Genomic DNA, 17,980 nt, shown 5'->3' on the forward strand with positions numbered 1-17,980 from the left:
GAATTTAATATCAGCCTTTAACTACCTGCAGGGAGGTTCCAAGGAGGATAAAGAGAGACTGTTCTCGGTAGTGACAGATAATGAGGAGTAATGGTCTCAAGTTGCAGTGGGGAAGGTCTTGTTTTGATATTAGGAAAAACTATTTTACCAAGAGGGTACTGAAGCACTGGAATGGGTTACCCAATGAGGTGGTGGAATCTCTATCCCTACAGGGTTTTAAGTCCCGTCTTGACAAAGCCCTGTCAGGGATGATTTAGTTGGGGTTGGTCCTGCTTTGGCAGGCAGTTGACTCGATGACCTCCCGAGGTCGGTTTCAACCCTATGATTCCAGACAGTTTGGCTTCATCCCCAGATTCCTGCTATGTTAGAGAGATGAGGAAGACACGCCATCATTTTATAAATGATCTGGGGAAAAGGGTAAACAATGAGGATACGTCTATACTTGCTCCCTAGTTCGAGCTAGGGATGCAAATGTAGCTGACTGAAATTGCTAATGAAGCAGAGATTTAAATATCCCGCTCTTCATTAGCATAATCTCGTCCATGCGCTATTCCGCTCACCAGCTGATTCGAACCAGGAAGTGCGCTCCGGGATGTGTTAGTTCGAATCAAACCTCTTGGTTCGAACTAACGTTACTCTTCATTTTGAGAAGGTCAATTACATTTGCATCCCTAGCTCAAACTAGGGAGCAAGTGTAGACGTATCCTGAAATGGCAAAATTTGCACATGATACTAAACTGCTCAGGATAGTTAAAACCAAAGCAGACTGTGAAGAGCTTCAAAAAGATCTCACCAAACTAAGTGATTGGGCAACAAAATGGCAAATGAAATGTAATGTTGATAAATGTAAATTCACAGTGGAAAAAATAGTCCCAACTATATATACACACAATATGATGGGGACTAATTTAGCTACAACTCCTCGAGAGAGAGATCATGGAGTCACTGCGGATAGTTCTCTGAAAACATGCACTCAATGTGCAGCGGCAGTCAAAAAAGCAAACAGAATGTTAGGAATCGTTTAAAAGGGATAGAGAATAAGACAGAGAATATCTTATTGCCTCTATATAAAACCATGGTACACCCACATCATCCCACAGGCTCTGAAAGGGGGAACAAGCAGCCCAGGAAACCACTCACCAGGAGGCCTTATCGCTGCTCCTATAGGCCAGAATCACACCCTCAGGCATTTCCCTCATGTCCAGGCCCCATAGCTCCACCCCCGACACACTCCTCTCCCAGCAAGACCCTGCACCCTCATTCGGCTCCTGCATCCTCCCTCCTACCCAGACCCCCTCATCCTCAGCCCTCTCCTGCACCCTAGCGCACAGCCAGGCCCCCACCTCCAGTCCACTCCTACACCTTACCTACCGCCCAGCTAGATCCCGTAACTCCACCCCCTCCTGCTCCCACTTTGTCATCATGGATGGCTGAGTAGTAGTCTTTGGAAAGGTCTGTGTTGAGCAGGGTGAGCCACGGGCCAAAAGGTAAAAGTAAAGTAAACCACTGATTTACAAAATATGGTAGCCTATCATAAGTACCATTTTAAACCCCTTATTAACAAAACAAACTCAAAATAGAAGTCTCTTACCCAAAATCTGGAAATCTTCTTTTGGCCTTTCCGGATGATATACCTTCATTTGTTTCTACTAGCTTGTCTTCATTTCTTTTGTCATCTATACGAAAAAAAAAAATCTGTGAACTTAACCACTTACTAAACCTATTTGTAAGCTTTGAGTGTATTTGTTAAGATGCACACCCAACCTAACCATAACAAACATTTCAAAAAACTCAAAGCACAAATTCACTGTCTAGTTAATTCACATCCATTGTACATCTACAGGAGTGGAAAACTAGTGTTAACTGAAAGGAATAGATCTTTCAACTTCCCATTTTAAAAAAACTGCAATTGCATCTTGTACTGTTTTACCTGATATAAAATCCTTAAATTCCTGCCATCTTGTTTTGATTCAAGTAGGTCTTAAAATTACATTCTGCAATGTATTCCATCGGAAATTAACAGAAACTTACATTTCCAAAGTTAAAAGAAAATCCACCGTTAAGGTTGTCTCACTATTCCTTCAGTCGGTATTCCTTTTTCCTCAAACTATTCTCACCTATGTCCTTTCCTTAGATATCTTCAATCAGGTATTTACAATTATCAAAATGACATAACACAGTGAACACCCATCTCTGGTGGGTAAATATTAACACTTTGGATTAGGAATGTGGATTAGGAATATAAACAAAAATTTATAGGTTAATGCTATAGACTACACACATTCCCCACCCCGGCCAGTAAATTTTTTAGCAGGCTAGGCAACAGCCCGACTCAGTCCTGGCTCGCATCGGGTCCGGGACCTATCCCAGCCGCAGCTCTGCATTTAAAGTGTATTAGGAGCCAGGTGGAAAGGCAGACTGGCTCAGTTCCGGCTCGCACCTGGTCCGGGAGCTCAGTTCCCCTTTCCCCCTCCCCCCCAACAGGGGCTATTGCCACCCTGTTCTGCTGCCTGGGTATCAGAGGTAGGAGTGCAAGGCAACAGGCAGCTGGTCCGCAAGGGGAGCTGGTTTTTAAACTGTCTCCCCTCGCGGACCAGCTACCACCCTGCACCCCGCGCTACTGCCTCTGATACAGAGGTAGCAGCATGGAATTGGCAGGGGGCTCCTTGGAAGTGGGGCTGGAGCACACTGGCTGTCTGTTCCAGCTGTGGGATCTCCAGAATAGTCGACTAACCAATAAGAATTCATACGGTTAATCGACTATTCACTTAACCGACATTTAACATCCCTACTTTGGATTAGGGTTAAGCAAAAGAAAGGAGATATTTACACAATTATTTTGATGAATTAGCATATAGATATACTGGCATGAGATATTTCTTCTGTTTTCCTTTCATTCTGGTTATGCTATATTGCTATTTATCAGTAACTGTTTTTGATAAGTAGCATGGTTTAGCTCCTCCAAATAATCAACTCTGTCATCTTAAATTTGTTTTGCTCAAGTCTTACTTTCCAGGGTGCACAAGAGAAAATGGCTTCAGAATGGTTTTGTCTCCTCCCAAAATATAAACTCCCAAGTCACATTGCTCTGTGTTGTCATATAAGCTGTACTAGGTACAAGGTACACTTCCCCTGCATGGCTTCCACACCCCTACTAATAGGTTGCTAACTGTCTAATTGTGCAAACCCAAAGATCCTTACCTCAACCCCCTTCCCTGAACCCCCTCACTCTATCAGTTCCTCTCCTTCCCCACCCTCACTCACTTTCACCTGGCTGGTGCAGAGAGTTGAGGTACAGGAAGGGGTGTAGGCTGTGGAAGGGATTTTGGGTGTTGGCTTTGAGCTGGGACAGGAGGCTGAGGTACAGAAGGCAGATGGGGGTTGGCACTTACCTCAAGCAGCTCCCAAAAGGACCAGCACATCCCTCTGGTAGCAGTTCTTAGGAGGGAAGGCCAGGAGATGGCTGCATGCTGCTGCCTGAGGCACCGCTCCTACAGCTCCAATTGGCTGCAGTTCCTGGCCAATGAGAGCTGTAGATTTGGCACTCTGGGGAAGGTCAGGATGCACTGTCACTTGTGCCCGCGCCCTTCCCCTCCCCCCGGGACTCAAGGAATGGTGCTGACCTCTTCCAGGAGTAGCACATAGTAGAAATCTTAATGTGTTTAAGTAATTGTGTAACCGCTGAAAAATTCAGCAGATGCATATAGGGCACCAGCGTGTGCTCTTGCCTTGGACAGAAGCTGCTTCACAGCAGCCTCCCCTGGCCCTCCCCCCGCACTGCTGCCTCTGATAGAGGAAGTAGTGTGGGGGGTGGAGGAGCCAGGCAGTACCACAGAGACAGTGCTGGGGGAACCAGCTTTTAAGCTGGCTCCCCCAGCATCTGTTCCTGATCCCCACCCCTTGCTGCCACTGTTACAGAGGCTGCAAGGGGATGGAATGTGAGTAGTAGACTAGATTAACCGATAAGACTAGACTTATCAGTTAATCATATAGTCCACTCTCGCTTACATTCTTAGTGGTTACAGTTAAATTTAGAACCCACTCAGGAGTATGAATAGTTTGTTATTCTTTCCAATGTTTATTACCTTACATTTGTCATAAGTGAATTTTTTTTGCCTTCATTCTGTCCATTCCGATAGCATTGAAGGCCTCTCAAATTCCTCAATCTTCCTCTATTATTGACTAACCTAAGTAGCTAACTCCTGCAAAATTCATTATCTCACTGTTCACATCCTTTTCCAAATGTTTCACAGGATCATTTAAAAAAAAAAAAAAAAAGAGAGAGAGAGAGAGCGTGTGACAAAGCAATGCCAATCCTAGTGGTTTGTCATGGAACAAGATCACCAGTTGGATCTTGTGACTGATCGATGAAATATTTTCTGCATCCAATATATAACTCCATTCAGAAGTTCTAAATCAATTGTCTTGGAAGCAAACAAAATTTTATGGTTAATTATCCAAATTGTTTTCCTCCTGGAATATCAAACAAAGCATCCAATATGCAAGGCACTGAACCAGAATTCCATTTTTTAAATTGGAACAAAGACGCATTTATTCCAAGAAGTGAAAATTCCAGCAAGTTTACAGTTTTTTCCGGTTAGTTTATGCACAGTCCTCAGGTACAACTTAGTAGGGCTGAGCTTTTCACCGTCAGAAGCTTTTTCAACTCAGATTGCCACTTTTCTTTGGCATACCATCCCCCCATAACCTCTTTTTCTCTTGGGATCTCCTTAGACTATTGTAAACCTTTATGTTTTCTTCCTTTGAACCCCTCTACTTATTGGAATCATTTATTTTAATAATTCAATGTGTTTCTACTTGGCAATTAAATCATCTAGCTGGAGGTCTGAAACAACTGTGATTTCCATGAAAGAACTATACCACATTGTCATGAGGCAATGTCATGAGGCTCTTATAAAAACTTCCGGATAAACACTGCACTCCACATTTCCCAAGAGATTGTACAGCTTACATTTTGTTCTAAACTCTCTTTCTAAGCAATGACTATGAAAAACTGAGTCCTTATGGCCTTGAAAATGTTACAGCCACCCATAGTCTGTATACAGTACAGAGAAAGGTAAAATACAATCAGCTGAGGATTAGTGATTTCTTTTCTTTTAAGACATGGAGTGGTTATTTTCATTCTAAGCACATTACCATCCTTGTATCCACCTTGAATTTCATCTGCATCCATGTCACAGTTCCCTAACATTTTTTAGAGCTTACATTACTCTGAGTAACATAGAAAACGTTACTGGCAAATTTTGCCACATCACTGTCAATCATCCAAATAAATACCATTTAGGTGCACCATATCAGAAATCTAATTCCATGTTGAATATTTAATTCTACCTTTTGTTTTCTAACGTTTCCCCTGAATAATTTCCAGGCAATGACAAAACTTTACCTTCATCTCATGACTTAGTTGCCTCTTGAGAAGCTAAGAGGAATCTTGGGGCCACAGGCCATGCCCCAAACGTGTGGTCTTGGATAGGAAGTGACTTGGAGTTCCTGGGCCAGGAACACAAGCGGGACAAAGAAGCAGTGTATCCCTCACCCCTTTGCCTGCTTACTCAACAACCTAACTACTAGGCTACACAGCTGCCAGAGACCAACCACAATACATAGTAAGTATATGCTATAAGACAACAATTCTTGTATAGTCAAGTGTACAAGAATTGTTGTCTTATAGCATATACTTAATACATATTGCGTAGCATTTCAGTGCTTCTACTCTAGAGATATGCTTAATCAATAGATTACAAAACAGCTGCTGTTGGCTGAAGATATAAAAACTACATTGTCCAAGCTATGCAATAAAGAGTGCAATCATTATCTGCCTTAACAGCCTGTTAACTGGTAGAAGAAATACTTGCCTTACAAAATGTTTAATCTGGTTCCCTTTTCAATTACTCTATGAGAAAAAGAACATATACTTCTCACATATTATGACTATTAATGACCGGCATGATTATAATCTGTCCAGCCTTCTCCCATTTTCTGCATCCTAAAATATGAAAGCATTAATATAGTAACTCACTAGAATTTTCATAACCTGCTATTTTGCTTGAACTTTCAGATCACCTTGGAAAAGGTCAGGCCATTGCTGAAACTTTGCAGGAGTTAATTTACATCAGCTAAATGAATAAGTCTAAGGTCATGGCCCAAGGAAATGATGGGCTAAACTTGTAGCATATGTTCAGATGATAAGTTTTCTAAAATATGTATTCTAATTCAAATAGAAATTATTTCAAGGAAGTTCTGTGTCCTCTACTATACAGTATGTCTAGATAATTACAGTGGTTTCTTCTGTCCTTGGAATCTTTGAGTCAAATAAGGATAGATAGTATCCTTGAAATGTATTACTACATTACCCACAGATTAGCTCTTTTGTATACCCAGACAACTGACATGGCTTCTTTATTACTTATGTGTAGACAGTATCTTAGACTTCTGGGAATTATACATTTGAATTAGGGATGTAAAATCCTGTTTAGTTAGTTAACCGGTTAAAATTAACATTTAAACGGGGGATGGCAGCTGGGATGCAGCTAGGCTGGAGCAGTCCTCTGCCCAGGGTGGGCGCCATGGAACTAGAGCAGCTAGTCTCCACCAGTTAACCAATTAACCATTCACATCCCTAATTTGAATTTGGGCAAAACTGATTTAGACTCTCTCCCGCTGGAAATAGATAAATTGAGCTGTACTGTTTAATCTTCTATCTGCACTCTATATAGATGTTGAAGAACCCATGACACTTAAGAATAAGGGAATTCAATTTCAATAATCTTAGTCAAAACTTCCCCCTTCCCTACCTTATTAATATACAGCGTGATGTATGTCAGCTATCTTATTGCACTTGTCTACCCTAACAGGAAGCTTGCTATGTTTCAGTGGTGTTGTATGCACATGGCTTCTAAAGTGCTTTTGGATCTTTCAGAACAAGAAGCTTATCAAAGGACCCTGATAAGCTATTCTGTTATTGTAAAATTTGAAATCCTGTGATAGACTTTAAACAAGATAACGTTTGGCTATATATTTGAAAATGTGTAAGATGACAACGCATGTTCTAAGCAGACTGAACACGGGACAGAGCAAAAAATCCCACAACTCTGATAGACTCAAGCCTCAGCAAAACAATTTCTCTCTGTTTCTCTTTTTAGAAAACAAAAATGGAGAAATACCAACCTAATAGCACTGTGAGAGTCCAATTAATATTTGTAGAGCCACTATTTTTCATAGTATTAAACAAATTATTCATTTTCCACTTTAGATGCAGAATATTACACAGTAATTTATTAGCGTGATTAGGGCCCTACTGAATTCATGATTCATTTTGGTCAATTTAACTGTCACAGGATTTAAAATTCATTAAGTTTAATGATTTCAGCTGTTTAAATCTGAAATTTTACAGCATTTTTATTGTGGTGGTCCTGATTCAAAAAGGAGTAATGGAGAGTGGCACGGTAATGGGGGGCGGAGGGGGGCAAATGGTAGTGCTATCCCTATTACTCTGCTGCTGCAGGAAGCCTTGTCGCTGTCAGAGTTCAGTGGTTGGGAGTGGCATCTTCTGGCTGGAATCCCAGCTTTGAAGGCAGAGCAGCTGCCAGCAGCACCGCATAAGTAAGGGTGGCATGATATAGTGTTGCCACCATTACTTCTGCACTACTGCTGGCAGGACACTGCCTTCAGAGTTGGGCACCCTGCCAACAGTCACTATTCTCTGGCCACCCAGCTCTGAAGGCAGCATAGAAGCAAGGATGGCAATAGCATGACTCCCCTTAAAATAACCTTGCAACCCTCTTCCAACTTTTTTTTGGCTTAAAACCCCCAATTTAAGAAATGATGGTCCCAGGAAATCTATACCGTATAGAAAACTGTGTATAAGAGACCAAATGTCACAGTCAGTGATGCATTTCTCATGGCTATGAATTTTGTAGGTCCTTCAGCATGATTCTTATTTAGCATATATGTTAAATAAGAGTTTAATCTCCACAAAGAAAGCATGACTATTCTACTTGCCCATTAATCTATGTCAGGAAGCTTTCATTGACAAGTATGGGGCAGGGAGAGATATGGATCTAAGCCAAAAAGCTTCAGCATGTGTTTGAGGGTGGAATCCACCCCAAATTTATGAGGCCCTGACTTCCTCCATGTCCCTTCGTGCCATTCTGTAATATGTCTAACACCAACAACCTAATTTACTGCCTGCTGCTCTGACATAAGGGCCAGGGATATATGTTAGTTCCAAAAGTGCCTTTTGGGCATCAATGGGTATTAATTCAAGGAATAAGCAGTGACATTTTAAACAGCAGGCACAGTGTTGTATCAAGCATACAGTAAGCAGAGCTGTACCCTAGGTGTCTAAAGCAGAAATGTTATCTGACCTCATGCTCATGATGTGAACCCAAAGCATGATATGAACTGAACTCAGAGTATCATTTAAATTTATTTTTTAAAATTTTCAGAAGCTTATACATAACAAATAGAGAGGAATTTAGTCTGTGTATTTCTTCCAAACATCAGGTTCTAAATGGTACAGGTTGCAGTACAGGCAGTCCCCGACTTACGCGGATCCGACTTATGTCGGATCCGCACTTACGAACGGGGCTTTCTCGGAACGAGAAAGCCCCGTTCGTAAGCTGCTCCGGTGCCCCTGGTCTGCTGGAGACCGCCGCTGCTGCCGCTTCAATCTGGGTGCCTGTGGTCTGCTGGGGACCGTCCCCAGCAGACCACAGGCTCCCAGACTGAAGCCGCAGCCGCGGCGGGGTCCCTCCCTCTGAGGCTTTGCCAGAGCAAAGCCTCAGAGGCTCTGCTCCCCGTGTCCCTGGTCTGCTGCGAGCGGGGGGGGGGAGGAGGGGGGGCGCAGCTAGTGTGCTCCCCCCCCCCAGCAGACCAGGCTTTTGTTTTGGACTCTGGGGCACAGCAGCTGGGGCACTGCCGATTGGTCCTGCAGCGCCCGCTCTGGGCACTACTGGACCAACCCGGCAGCACCCCAGCTGCTCTGCCCCAGGTCCTGATTCAGCCGCTGCTGGTCAGTTTCAGCAGCGGCTGAATCAGGACGCCTAGGGCAGAGCAGATGGGGTGCTGCTAGGTTGGTCCAGTAGCATCCAGGAGCGGCGCTACTGGAGCAACCCAGCAGCACCCCAGCTGCTCTGCCCCAGGCGTCCCCAAGTCAGCTTCTGCTGAAACTGACCAGCGCTGACTACAGGAAGCCCCAGGCAGAGTTGCTCTGCCCCGGGCTTCCTGGAATCAGCTGCTGATCAGTTTCAGCAGGTGCTGACTTGGGGACGCCTGGGGTTCTTAAGTTGATTCTGTATGTAAGTCAGAACTGGCGGTCAGTTTCAGCAGTGTCTGAATCTGGATGCCAGTTCCGACTTACATACAGATTCAACTTAAGAACAAACCTACAGTCCCTATCTTGTACGTAACCCGGGGACTGCCTGTACTCACTTGTGTATTTGCTGTTATTGGCATTGTCTTTTCTGTAGTATTTTTAAGCTTTTTAGTCTATTATATTAAATGTAATACATTTTGCTTTCTGCAAAATACTGTGTCAGCTGTTTTTCTATAAGAAGGGAAGAGACATATATCAAAACATCAAATGAACTGTTTAATATTTAACCCATGAGAGCTAAGAGAACAGTTTGCTTCTCTGAGCTGTTTGTGCCTATGCAAAAGTAGTCGCTTAGAGTCAAAGCTAATTTAACTGAAATTGCATTTTGAATAGTTTATTTGAAAGAGATATTGAGTTGGACCCTTTTAGACACCTGGTTGCTGCCAGATGTATCAAGGAAGAGAAACTCACTTTCAGCTTTGCTTCAGGTATATGAGATACTGGAATGCTGGCACTTCAGCAGCAATGTAACATATATGGACTTTAGGAAGTATTGTCCCCCTCTGCACAGAAGCTGTCACTATTCAGTCATCTAAATCTAAACTTTGTTCCAAAAGAACATAACCCACAAAATCTTCATTTTGTAAATCTTTCTAAACCTTGCTACAGTATCGACTAGGTATCTTGAAAAATCACAGTAGTTCTACAGTGTTAAAATTTTTAACTAGTCTCATGGCATACAATTTTAACTAAGAATATATTTTACATGAGATTACATAGCTTCTTTTTTTCCCCTAGACAGAGGATGCAAAAGCTATAATTGTTCAATAGTAATTTCTAAAATGGAGCAAAAATATTTTGATTAAAAGGCCTTCAAATAACCTTTATGACTTACCTTTGGGCTCTCTTCCTTTCCCTTTTGATTCTCTGTGCCTGACATTCTTAGCATACCCTTGAGGAGAACTGGGAGTTACATCATCACTTGGAGGAGAGTGAGTGGTACTTGTGCTGTTTTCATTGTTTGGTTTGTGTACTGGAGAAGAGTGAGCAGAAACAGAAGGACTTGACTCTAACAGACTCTCTGTGCTTTCCATATGTTCAGGCTTTTCAACCTTTTGATCTGCATCATTCAACTGGGATAAAATTGGCTGTTCTGTTATTTCAGAAGACTTGATTTTATATACTGTACCAATTTCTCTATTGTGGATGGCATCCTCTGTATCATCATCCTGTAAATACATTTTTTAAAAAGGGTTATGGTAAATACAGTATGCAATTGTGCAGTTACAACTTTTATGGTAAACACCTTTTAAAAACACAGCATTACAAAAATAAGCCTTAAAACTTAATTTGCTAAAGAAATTACATTGACTGTTTCCTGTTAAAGACTTGAGTTTATTTTTCCATAAGGCACATGGAGATTAAATTTATATTACATAAAATCAATTATAATAAAAACAGCGGCTGACTATATTCCTTGAGCTTTTTATGACCTGAGCACATAACCAAACATACTAGGATATATGTGCATACAGACAACTAAACTATCTTAGCACACAGAGAGCAGTCAACATCAAACGTCAGATTTTATTAATCACTTTCAGTTATCAACATGAGATAATCTTTAACTCTCTCCACTTTCTACATCTTCAAAAACCAACATTTCCTCTTCATCTGAACCAATGAAACCCTCATAAATGCCTTGGTCGTCTTCTAAGAATGGTGATTTCATTAACTGTGTCATCTTCCTAAGCTTCTCCTAGGTCAAACTAAATAATTCAAACTAAAATCATTCAACTCCTGCCATGTTACAAACTCCTGAATTCTTTAACTGGCTTCCCTCCTCATCTGCCTCCAGATTACATTTTCTCACCTCACCTTCAAGGCTTACTGAGAATGTTCTACTCACAACTCCAGTCTCAGTCTTTTCTATTTCCCCTCTCAGTTTCCTTGGTGAAGAAGCCCCCTTTCTGAAATCTGTAGCCTGTTCCATTTATCAGCCCATGGTCATCCCTTTAATCCTTATTGTTAGCAGTGCAGTGATAAATAATAAAATGTTTAGAAACTAGATATCCTCCAATGTCTATTAGAAAACTATAATGACACCCTCTTTTTTGTGGAATCAAGTGGCCTTCCCAAAGTGGGGAGAGATTTTATTTTAAACCACATTTTGGAAGATATAATGAATGGAGAATTAAACCTTAGTAAACAAACAAACATATTCCAAATTACCAGACTACTTGTTTAAATTTAATCACTTATATCAGGCCCATACCCAGGGAGGGGAAGGGATGTGTGTGCGAAGGGTGTGAAAGACTCCCCCAAGTAAGCATGCTCCAGCTAGCCAGGGGAAGGCAGGAGTGGTGCGCTGCCAGAGCCTCTAGCCAGTGGTGGAAGGCTGGAGCTGATTTCCCGGCTTACTTTGGGGGGGGGACTACGAGGAGTGCATTCATACCCACATTTACAAAAAAAGGATCCCGCACAGAAATTCCTGTATATTCATGTTAACAGTTGCTTTTCACAAAAGATTGCCATTGAAGTTATGAATAGAGGGATCCGGTCTGCCAAGATTAGACCCTGGAGAGCCATCACTGCTATATTTATCTGTGCCTCCACAAGTATTGTTGACTGCAGCTCCCATTGACCATGGATTGCTTGTTCCCTGCCAATGGCAGGTGTGGGAAGCAGCGTCCCGGTCTGCGCTGCTTCCCACCTCTCCCATTGGCAAGCAACGGTGAACCATGGCCAACAGAACTGCAATCACCAGTACCTGTACAGGCACAGGAAAAGATAGCAGTGGCAGCCTGTCAGAGGCTAACCTTAATAAACCACCCGTGCACAGACAGTGAACTTTGATGGACTTGTTCAGTCAACCAAGCATGAGCATCTGTGATACTTCTGCTCTGAATAGGCTGAATATAAAGTCCAAGATTCTTGGTGTACTACATTTCCACAACAATACTCCTGTATTAAAAGTAACATTCATCACAATAGTATTTATACTTATTTTTTCACCCTTACCTACTTGATTATTGAAAATATTAAATACAAAATAAGAATCATAAGTTTTAGCTGATTTGACCTACATATTTCTAGCTGAATGGATTTATTGATTCTAACTGGAAGTCACAAAACAGAACTTAATGTCGGTCAGTATTTAAAATGGTGAATATAAATCAACACACAATGTACTGAATATATATTATACATAGATACTGATACCTGTAAATCTGAATTCTGCTGTCCAGTTCCCAGAGATTCTTTTAGCTTTGATCGAGAAGGTGGCTGACGTTTTACTTTCAGAGCAAGCTGAGCTCTTGCTTTGTGAGCACTAGTGTCTAATCTTGGGGTATCCCCCATAAAAGCATCAAAATCTGCAACAAACATAAAACGCAAGTTGTGCCAGGAAAAGTCTTCCAACAAACTAATCTTAGAAAAAGTCAAATATTTTTTATTACTTTCTATATACATCTTCAAAAGTAAAAACAAAATTTCTCTCACCTTCTAATTTTTTACCATTATGACAATATCTCTATACATGAAGGGTTTGTCCCTATATCAGTCAGACACATGGCAAATAGGCTTTTTCAGTTCCTTTTCTTCCTACAGGGAAGGCATATTTCCTAATTCCCACCCTCCCACACAATAGCTGAGAATTTCCAAAACAGCAGAAAAACAAGTTAGCTTTCTCCAAGTTTCCCAAAAGGCCACCTTGCCTGAGTCTGATATCTGACAAGCAGCAAGAGATCGTGAAAACCTGAATCTGATTTGTCTGATTCTCTGACAGCTTCTGAGCAGGCAAGGTGGTTTTTCTGTAGTCAGATGTCCCTATTTCAACGATCTGAAGAATGGATTAACACATTATAAGTGACCTGAAAAACCCTCCTACCAAGAAGCTGGTAGTCTATCATCCAAGATTGATTTTTGCTCTCAGACACCTTCTGAGTGTCTTAGTGAGGAAGGAAACTAAGTAGCCTGTTCCTTGGGGGAAACACCATTAGGATTTTCCAAGGCATGAGAGAGTGGGGCAGGACAAAGGGCAGGGAAAGGAAAATTAGCATTTGGCCTAGTTCTCTCTTTTTCAGGAAGTCTCACTAGGGTTGGAACACGAGATTTTCCTTTTGAGAGGCAGCACACAAGTCCCTAGAAACAACAAAAGAAAGGGATTAAGAGTCCCACTTCAGATTTTTCTTTGGAGCCCCAAATGAAGAAGAGATGAATAATCTAAAGTTAACCCAAGCAATGGCAGAAATATAAAGCAGGCCTAGGGAGAAGATAGACACACTGAGCAATAAGAACTCATTACATTTGTTGAACAGGATAGAGCTTTTTTGGCATCTCTCCCCTCCTGATTCTTCTGCTTCATAGCTGAAGCATGAGGTCTCAGGAAAATCTCTTGTGTTCCAAACCTACTGAGACTTCCTGAAAAAGGGAGAACTAGGCCAAATGATAATCTAAAGACTGCTCTGTTGCATAAAAAGGCCTCTGCCTGAGCTTACTTGATTTTTCACATGCATTTTCTGGAAAATACACTAACTGCAAGGTCTAAGGTTTTAAACTGAAACCCATTGTAACCTTTGTCAAACCTTGCAACTTGCTGAAATCTTTGTAAAATTTTGTAATCTTTATAACTCTCAGCCACCTTGCTTGTAACTTGCTCTAAACTGCATTCTCCTGAGTGAATGAAGAGGTGTGTGTGTTTTTGAAGTTTGCAGTGCTGAGGCTGGAGCACTTGGTGAAGAGTCAGAGACTGCTGCTTTGCTGGATAAAGGGAAGCCTGGGCATGCTCCCTGGTGAAGAGGTGGATGAGTCACAGGGGCCACTCAGACACAATAAAAGAAGAGGGAGCACATGTGAGACTCTCTCTTTTTCCTCTTCCTGAGAAGCACCTCTACAGCCAAGTGTCTTACCTGATCAGTCCCTCCCCCCTCCCCTGCCATGATCAGCAGACAGAGCCTCCAGAATCTACATGCCTTGGCTCCTTCTGCAACCCATATGCCTGTGTAAGAGTACGTCTAGACTACATGCTTCTGTCGCCAGAGGCATGTAGCTTAGGCTACCAGACATAGGAAAATGAAGCGGCGATTTAAATAATCGCCGCTTCATTTAAATTTACATGGCTGCCGCGCTGAGCCGACAAACATCTGATCAGCTGTTTGTCGGCTCAGCGCAATAGTCTGGACGCGCGGGTGTCGACATCAAAGGTATTTGTCGACCACCCAGGTATGCCTCCTCGGATGAGGCATACCTGGGTGGTCGACAAATACCTTTGATGTCGACACCCGTGTGTCCAGACTATCGCGCTGAGCCGACAAACAGCTAATCAGCTGTTTGTCGGCTCAGCGCGGCAGCCATGTAAATTTAAATGAAGCGGCGATTATTTAAATCGCCGCTTCATTTTCCTATGTCTGGTAGCCTAATCTACATGCCTCTGGCGACAGAGGCATGTAGTCTAGACGTACCCTAAGTGTGTGAGTGCCTGAGGGCAGGAATGAATGTCTGTGAATGAGTGAATGAATGGAGGGGTGTGAGTGTGAGTGTGAGTGTGAGAGAGAGAGAGAGAGAGAGAGCTGGTTCCCTCTTTAGTTAAAACCTTTGGTGGCAGCTCTATTTTTGTAGTGCATATAATGGAGTGCTAATTCCTCAAATAATAAATCCATGCTAGTGTAACACTGGGTAGTCTCCAGTGGGAATTTTTTGGGGTAACACGTTCTACTGCAGCTGCTCCAAAAAGAAGCCTGCCTTTCACAGATAGTGTGGAGGGGGACTAAGCACAAATACTTCTAGCTCTGGATTGGCTGCTATCTCTTTGACAGGTATATTGGACATATGGCAAAAACCGGTAACTGTGGCAGATGCCATATGCATTGATATGCCACTAAGTGTTAAAAGTTAAACATTTCACCTATTGCAGTTTCTAACAAACCCTAAACAGCCAGTCAATCAAGATGAAATTTGCACATCTTTATAAATAAAGCTGACCTCAAAATCAGTTGCATTTGTTTTCAGAGGAGACCATCCAGGAAATTTGAAGGTATAAGCTGAGGGCAACACACAGGAATAATACAGATGACAACTCAAACTATATAAAATATGAATGTACAGTAGACTTCCGATAATCCAGCACCTTTGTGCCGGATTATCAGATATGCCGGAGTATCGGGAGGTACTCCGGCGGGGGGGCTGTGAGGGGTCTGTCAGATCCGCACTGCATCTGGGGGCTGGGCAGGGAATGGCCCAGCGAAGGGCAAACCCTCCGCCATTGTGCAGGAAGGCGGGGGAAGCCCCGCACCGCTGCTGAGAGTTTCTGGGAGGGGAGAGGAGAGAGCTCCCCACCCCCCAGACTTCAGTAGTTATCCCCGAGCAGGGGGGTAAGGGGCGACACTGCGGGACCAACCCGTCAGCACCCCAGTTGCTCTGTTCTGCAGCTTCCCCAAGTCCACCCCTCGTTAGTTTCAGCAGCGGCAGACTTGGGGAAGCAGCGCAGAGCAGAGCAGCTGGGGTGCTGCCGGGTTGGTCCCACAGCGCCGCCCCTCATCCCCCTGCTCGGTGCCCGGCTGCACCCCAGCTGCTCTGCTCCACAGCTTCCCCAAGTCTGCCACTGGTCAGTTTCAGCAGTGCCAGCGGCAGACTTGGGGAAGCAGCTCGGAGCAGCTCCAATTGTCCGGCTGGCCGGAGCACTTCCGGGTTCCAGTTGGTGCCAGACTATCGGGAGAGCCAGACAATTGGAATTTTACTGTATAAGAAGTATCTCCAATAGAGATAAGGAAGGCATTATAAGTAAGATCTCATCTAGTACACTGTGTTCAGTTTTGGTCACCCATGTTCAAGAAAGATTCATTCGAACTGGAACAGGTGCAGCAAAAGGCTACTGTGAGGAGATACAACTCTTGCTATAAATACATCAGGAAGGCAAACACTAATAAGGGAGAAGACAGAACTAAAGGATAATGTTGGCATAAGAACAAATGGGTATAAACTAGCTATGAATAAATTTAGGCTGAAATTTAGAAGAATGTGTCTAAACATCTGAGGAATGAAACTTGATAAAAATCTTGCAAAAATAGGAGAAGCAGAGGAAACAAGCAACATTAACATGGACTTATATTAAGTATGTGAACTGGATAATAATCTGATGGGGCTGCCTGCAACAGCAGAGGACTGCATTTAATAACCCAGAGGTACCTTCTCAGCTGATGTTGAGTATTGAAGACATGATCTGTTTCAGATTTTTTTTTAAGACCTCAGGTAGTAGCTAACAGCAAATCTTAATTCTCTATTCCTCCCATAAACACTCCAAACTATGCAAGACTTCTGAAAGCAGTATGGTAAACCTTGCAAATTCCAATCTCTCAATTGGAATTTTTTACAGGATATTCTCACTTTATCTTTAAATCTCGTCAGTCTACCCCTGCAGTGGGCAATAATTTTTGGCCAGGTGCCACTCCAAGATTTTGGAAAGTGGTCGAGGGCCGCACTCTTCCAGGATGAGGGAGTGGGGGTTGGGGGTCTTGGATGGGGTTGGGTGCAGAAGGGAGCTTGGGATAAAGAACTGAGGTGCAGGAGGGAGAGTGGGGTCTGGGAGGGAGTTTGGGTAAAGGAGGCAGTTGTGACTTAGGGCAGGGGACTGGGGTGCAGGAGTTTGGGTTGTAACCTAGGGTAGGAGGGGATTGTGATCTGAGGCTGGGGATTGGGGTACCAGATCTGGGAGGAGATATGGGTGCAGGAGGGAGGCAGAGGGTTTGGGTATGTTGGGGGAGGGGGGGAAGCAAAGGGTTGGAGAAGAGAGGGACTGGGGTGCCAGAGGCAGGCTCTGTCCAGGAGACTTACCAGCCAGCAGTCCAACCAGCTTGTCTACCTGTAGAGCTAAATGCTTGCAGAGCTAAAAAAAGTTTCTCAGCCAGCTTGCCTGCCCAGCCATGTGCTTGTGTGAATAACTGAGGCAGAGGGGAGAGGGGCATGGTGCTTCATGTGCTGTCTGTATTCAAACAGGTAGCTCCCACTGGCCAGTTTTTGGCCAGAAGCCAGCCAATTGGATTGTGCTGGTGGTGGGAATTATGCCTGTAACCTTCCCCCTTCACCTCCAGACTCACAGTTTTTAAAGAGAAACTACCCCACAGCTGCTTTTCTGAGCAGTGTGTGGGGCTGCAGGTCAAGTAGAGGAACCTATCTGGCGCTCCCCACTGCATCTGCAAGTCAGATCCAGTGACTTGGTGGGTTGGATCCAGCCTGCGGGGGCCATATTTGCCCAGGCCTGGTCTACCCTAACAATTAGACCCAGAATCAACATCATCTTAGGGCAATCATTCTCAACTTTTCCCATATAGCCAGGATCTCCCTCCCTATTTAGTACTATGAAAGAGGTAAGATGGTTTTGACCTTATTTGCAGTAAGAAAAGCAAATATGGTAGGCAACCAGATTGGCTTACCAGGGAAATCCTTGGCAAGCTTGTTTAAGTGTGTGCCATTTTAGTAAAATTGGTTAAAACACAGACACACACACACACACACACACACACACACACACACACACACACACACACACACACCCCCCAAAGCTGATGAAAACCAGCATAATCTGGCAAACCTGTGTATGGGCACTGGTAAGCAAAATATTGCTTGAACCACACATAGAACCCCTAT

The 17,980-nt window shown here is 43.2% G+C and overlaps 1 protein-coding gene across 8 annotated transcripts in view; it reads right to left on the reverse strand.

The window, feature by feature from the left end:
- The window catches only part of LOC102463966 (neurabin-1-like), a 93,949-nt gene that overhangs the window by 39,451 nt on the left and 36,518 nt on the right, over positions 1–17,980 (reverse strand). For all 8 annotated transcript variants that reach the window (XR_012905215.1, XM_075933637.1, XM_075933636.1 and 5 more), the window contains exons 12-14: positions 12,560–12,711; positions 10,233–10,566; positions 1,592–1,676 (exon numbers count right to left, since the gene is read on the reverse strand). Coding sequence is in view for 7 of the 8 variants with exons in the window: in XM_075933637.1 (XP_075789752.1) it covers positions 1,592–1,676; positions 10,233–10,566; positions 12,560–12,711 (571 nt within the window). In the remaining variant the exon portion in view is untranslated. The remainder of the gene's footprint in view (positions 1–1,591; positions 1,677–10,232; positions 10,567–12,559; positions 12,712–17,980) is intronic.

Source organism: Pelodiscus sinensis, chromosome 7 (assembly GCF_049634645.1).
Source record: "Pelodiscus sinensis isolate JC-2024 chromosome 7, ASM4963464v1, whole genome shotgun sequence".
Taxonomy (NCBI): Eukaryota; Metazoa; Chordata; order Testudines; family Trionychidae; genus Pelodiscus; species Pelodiscus sinensis.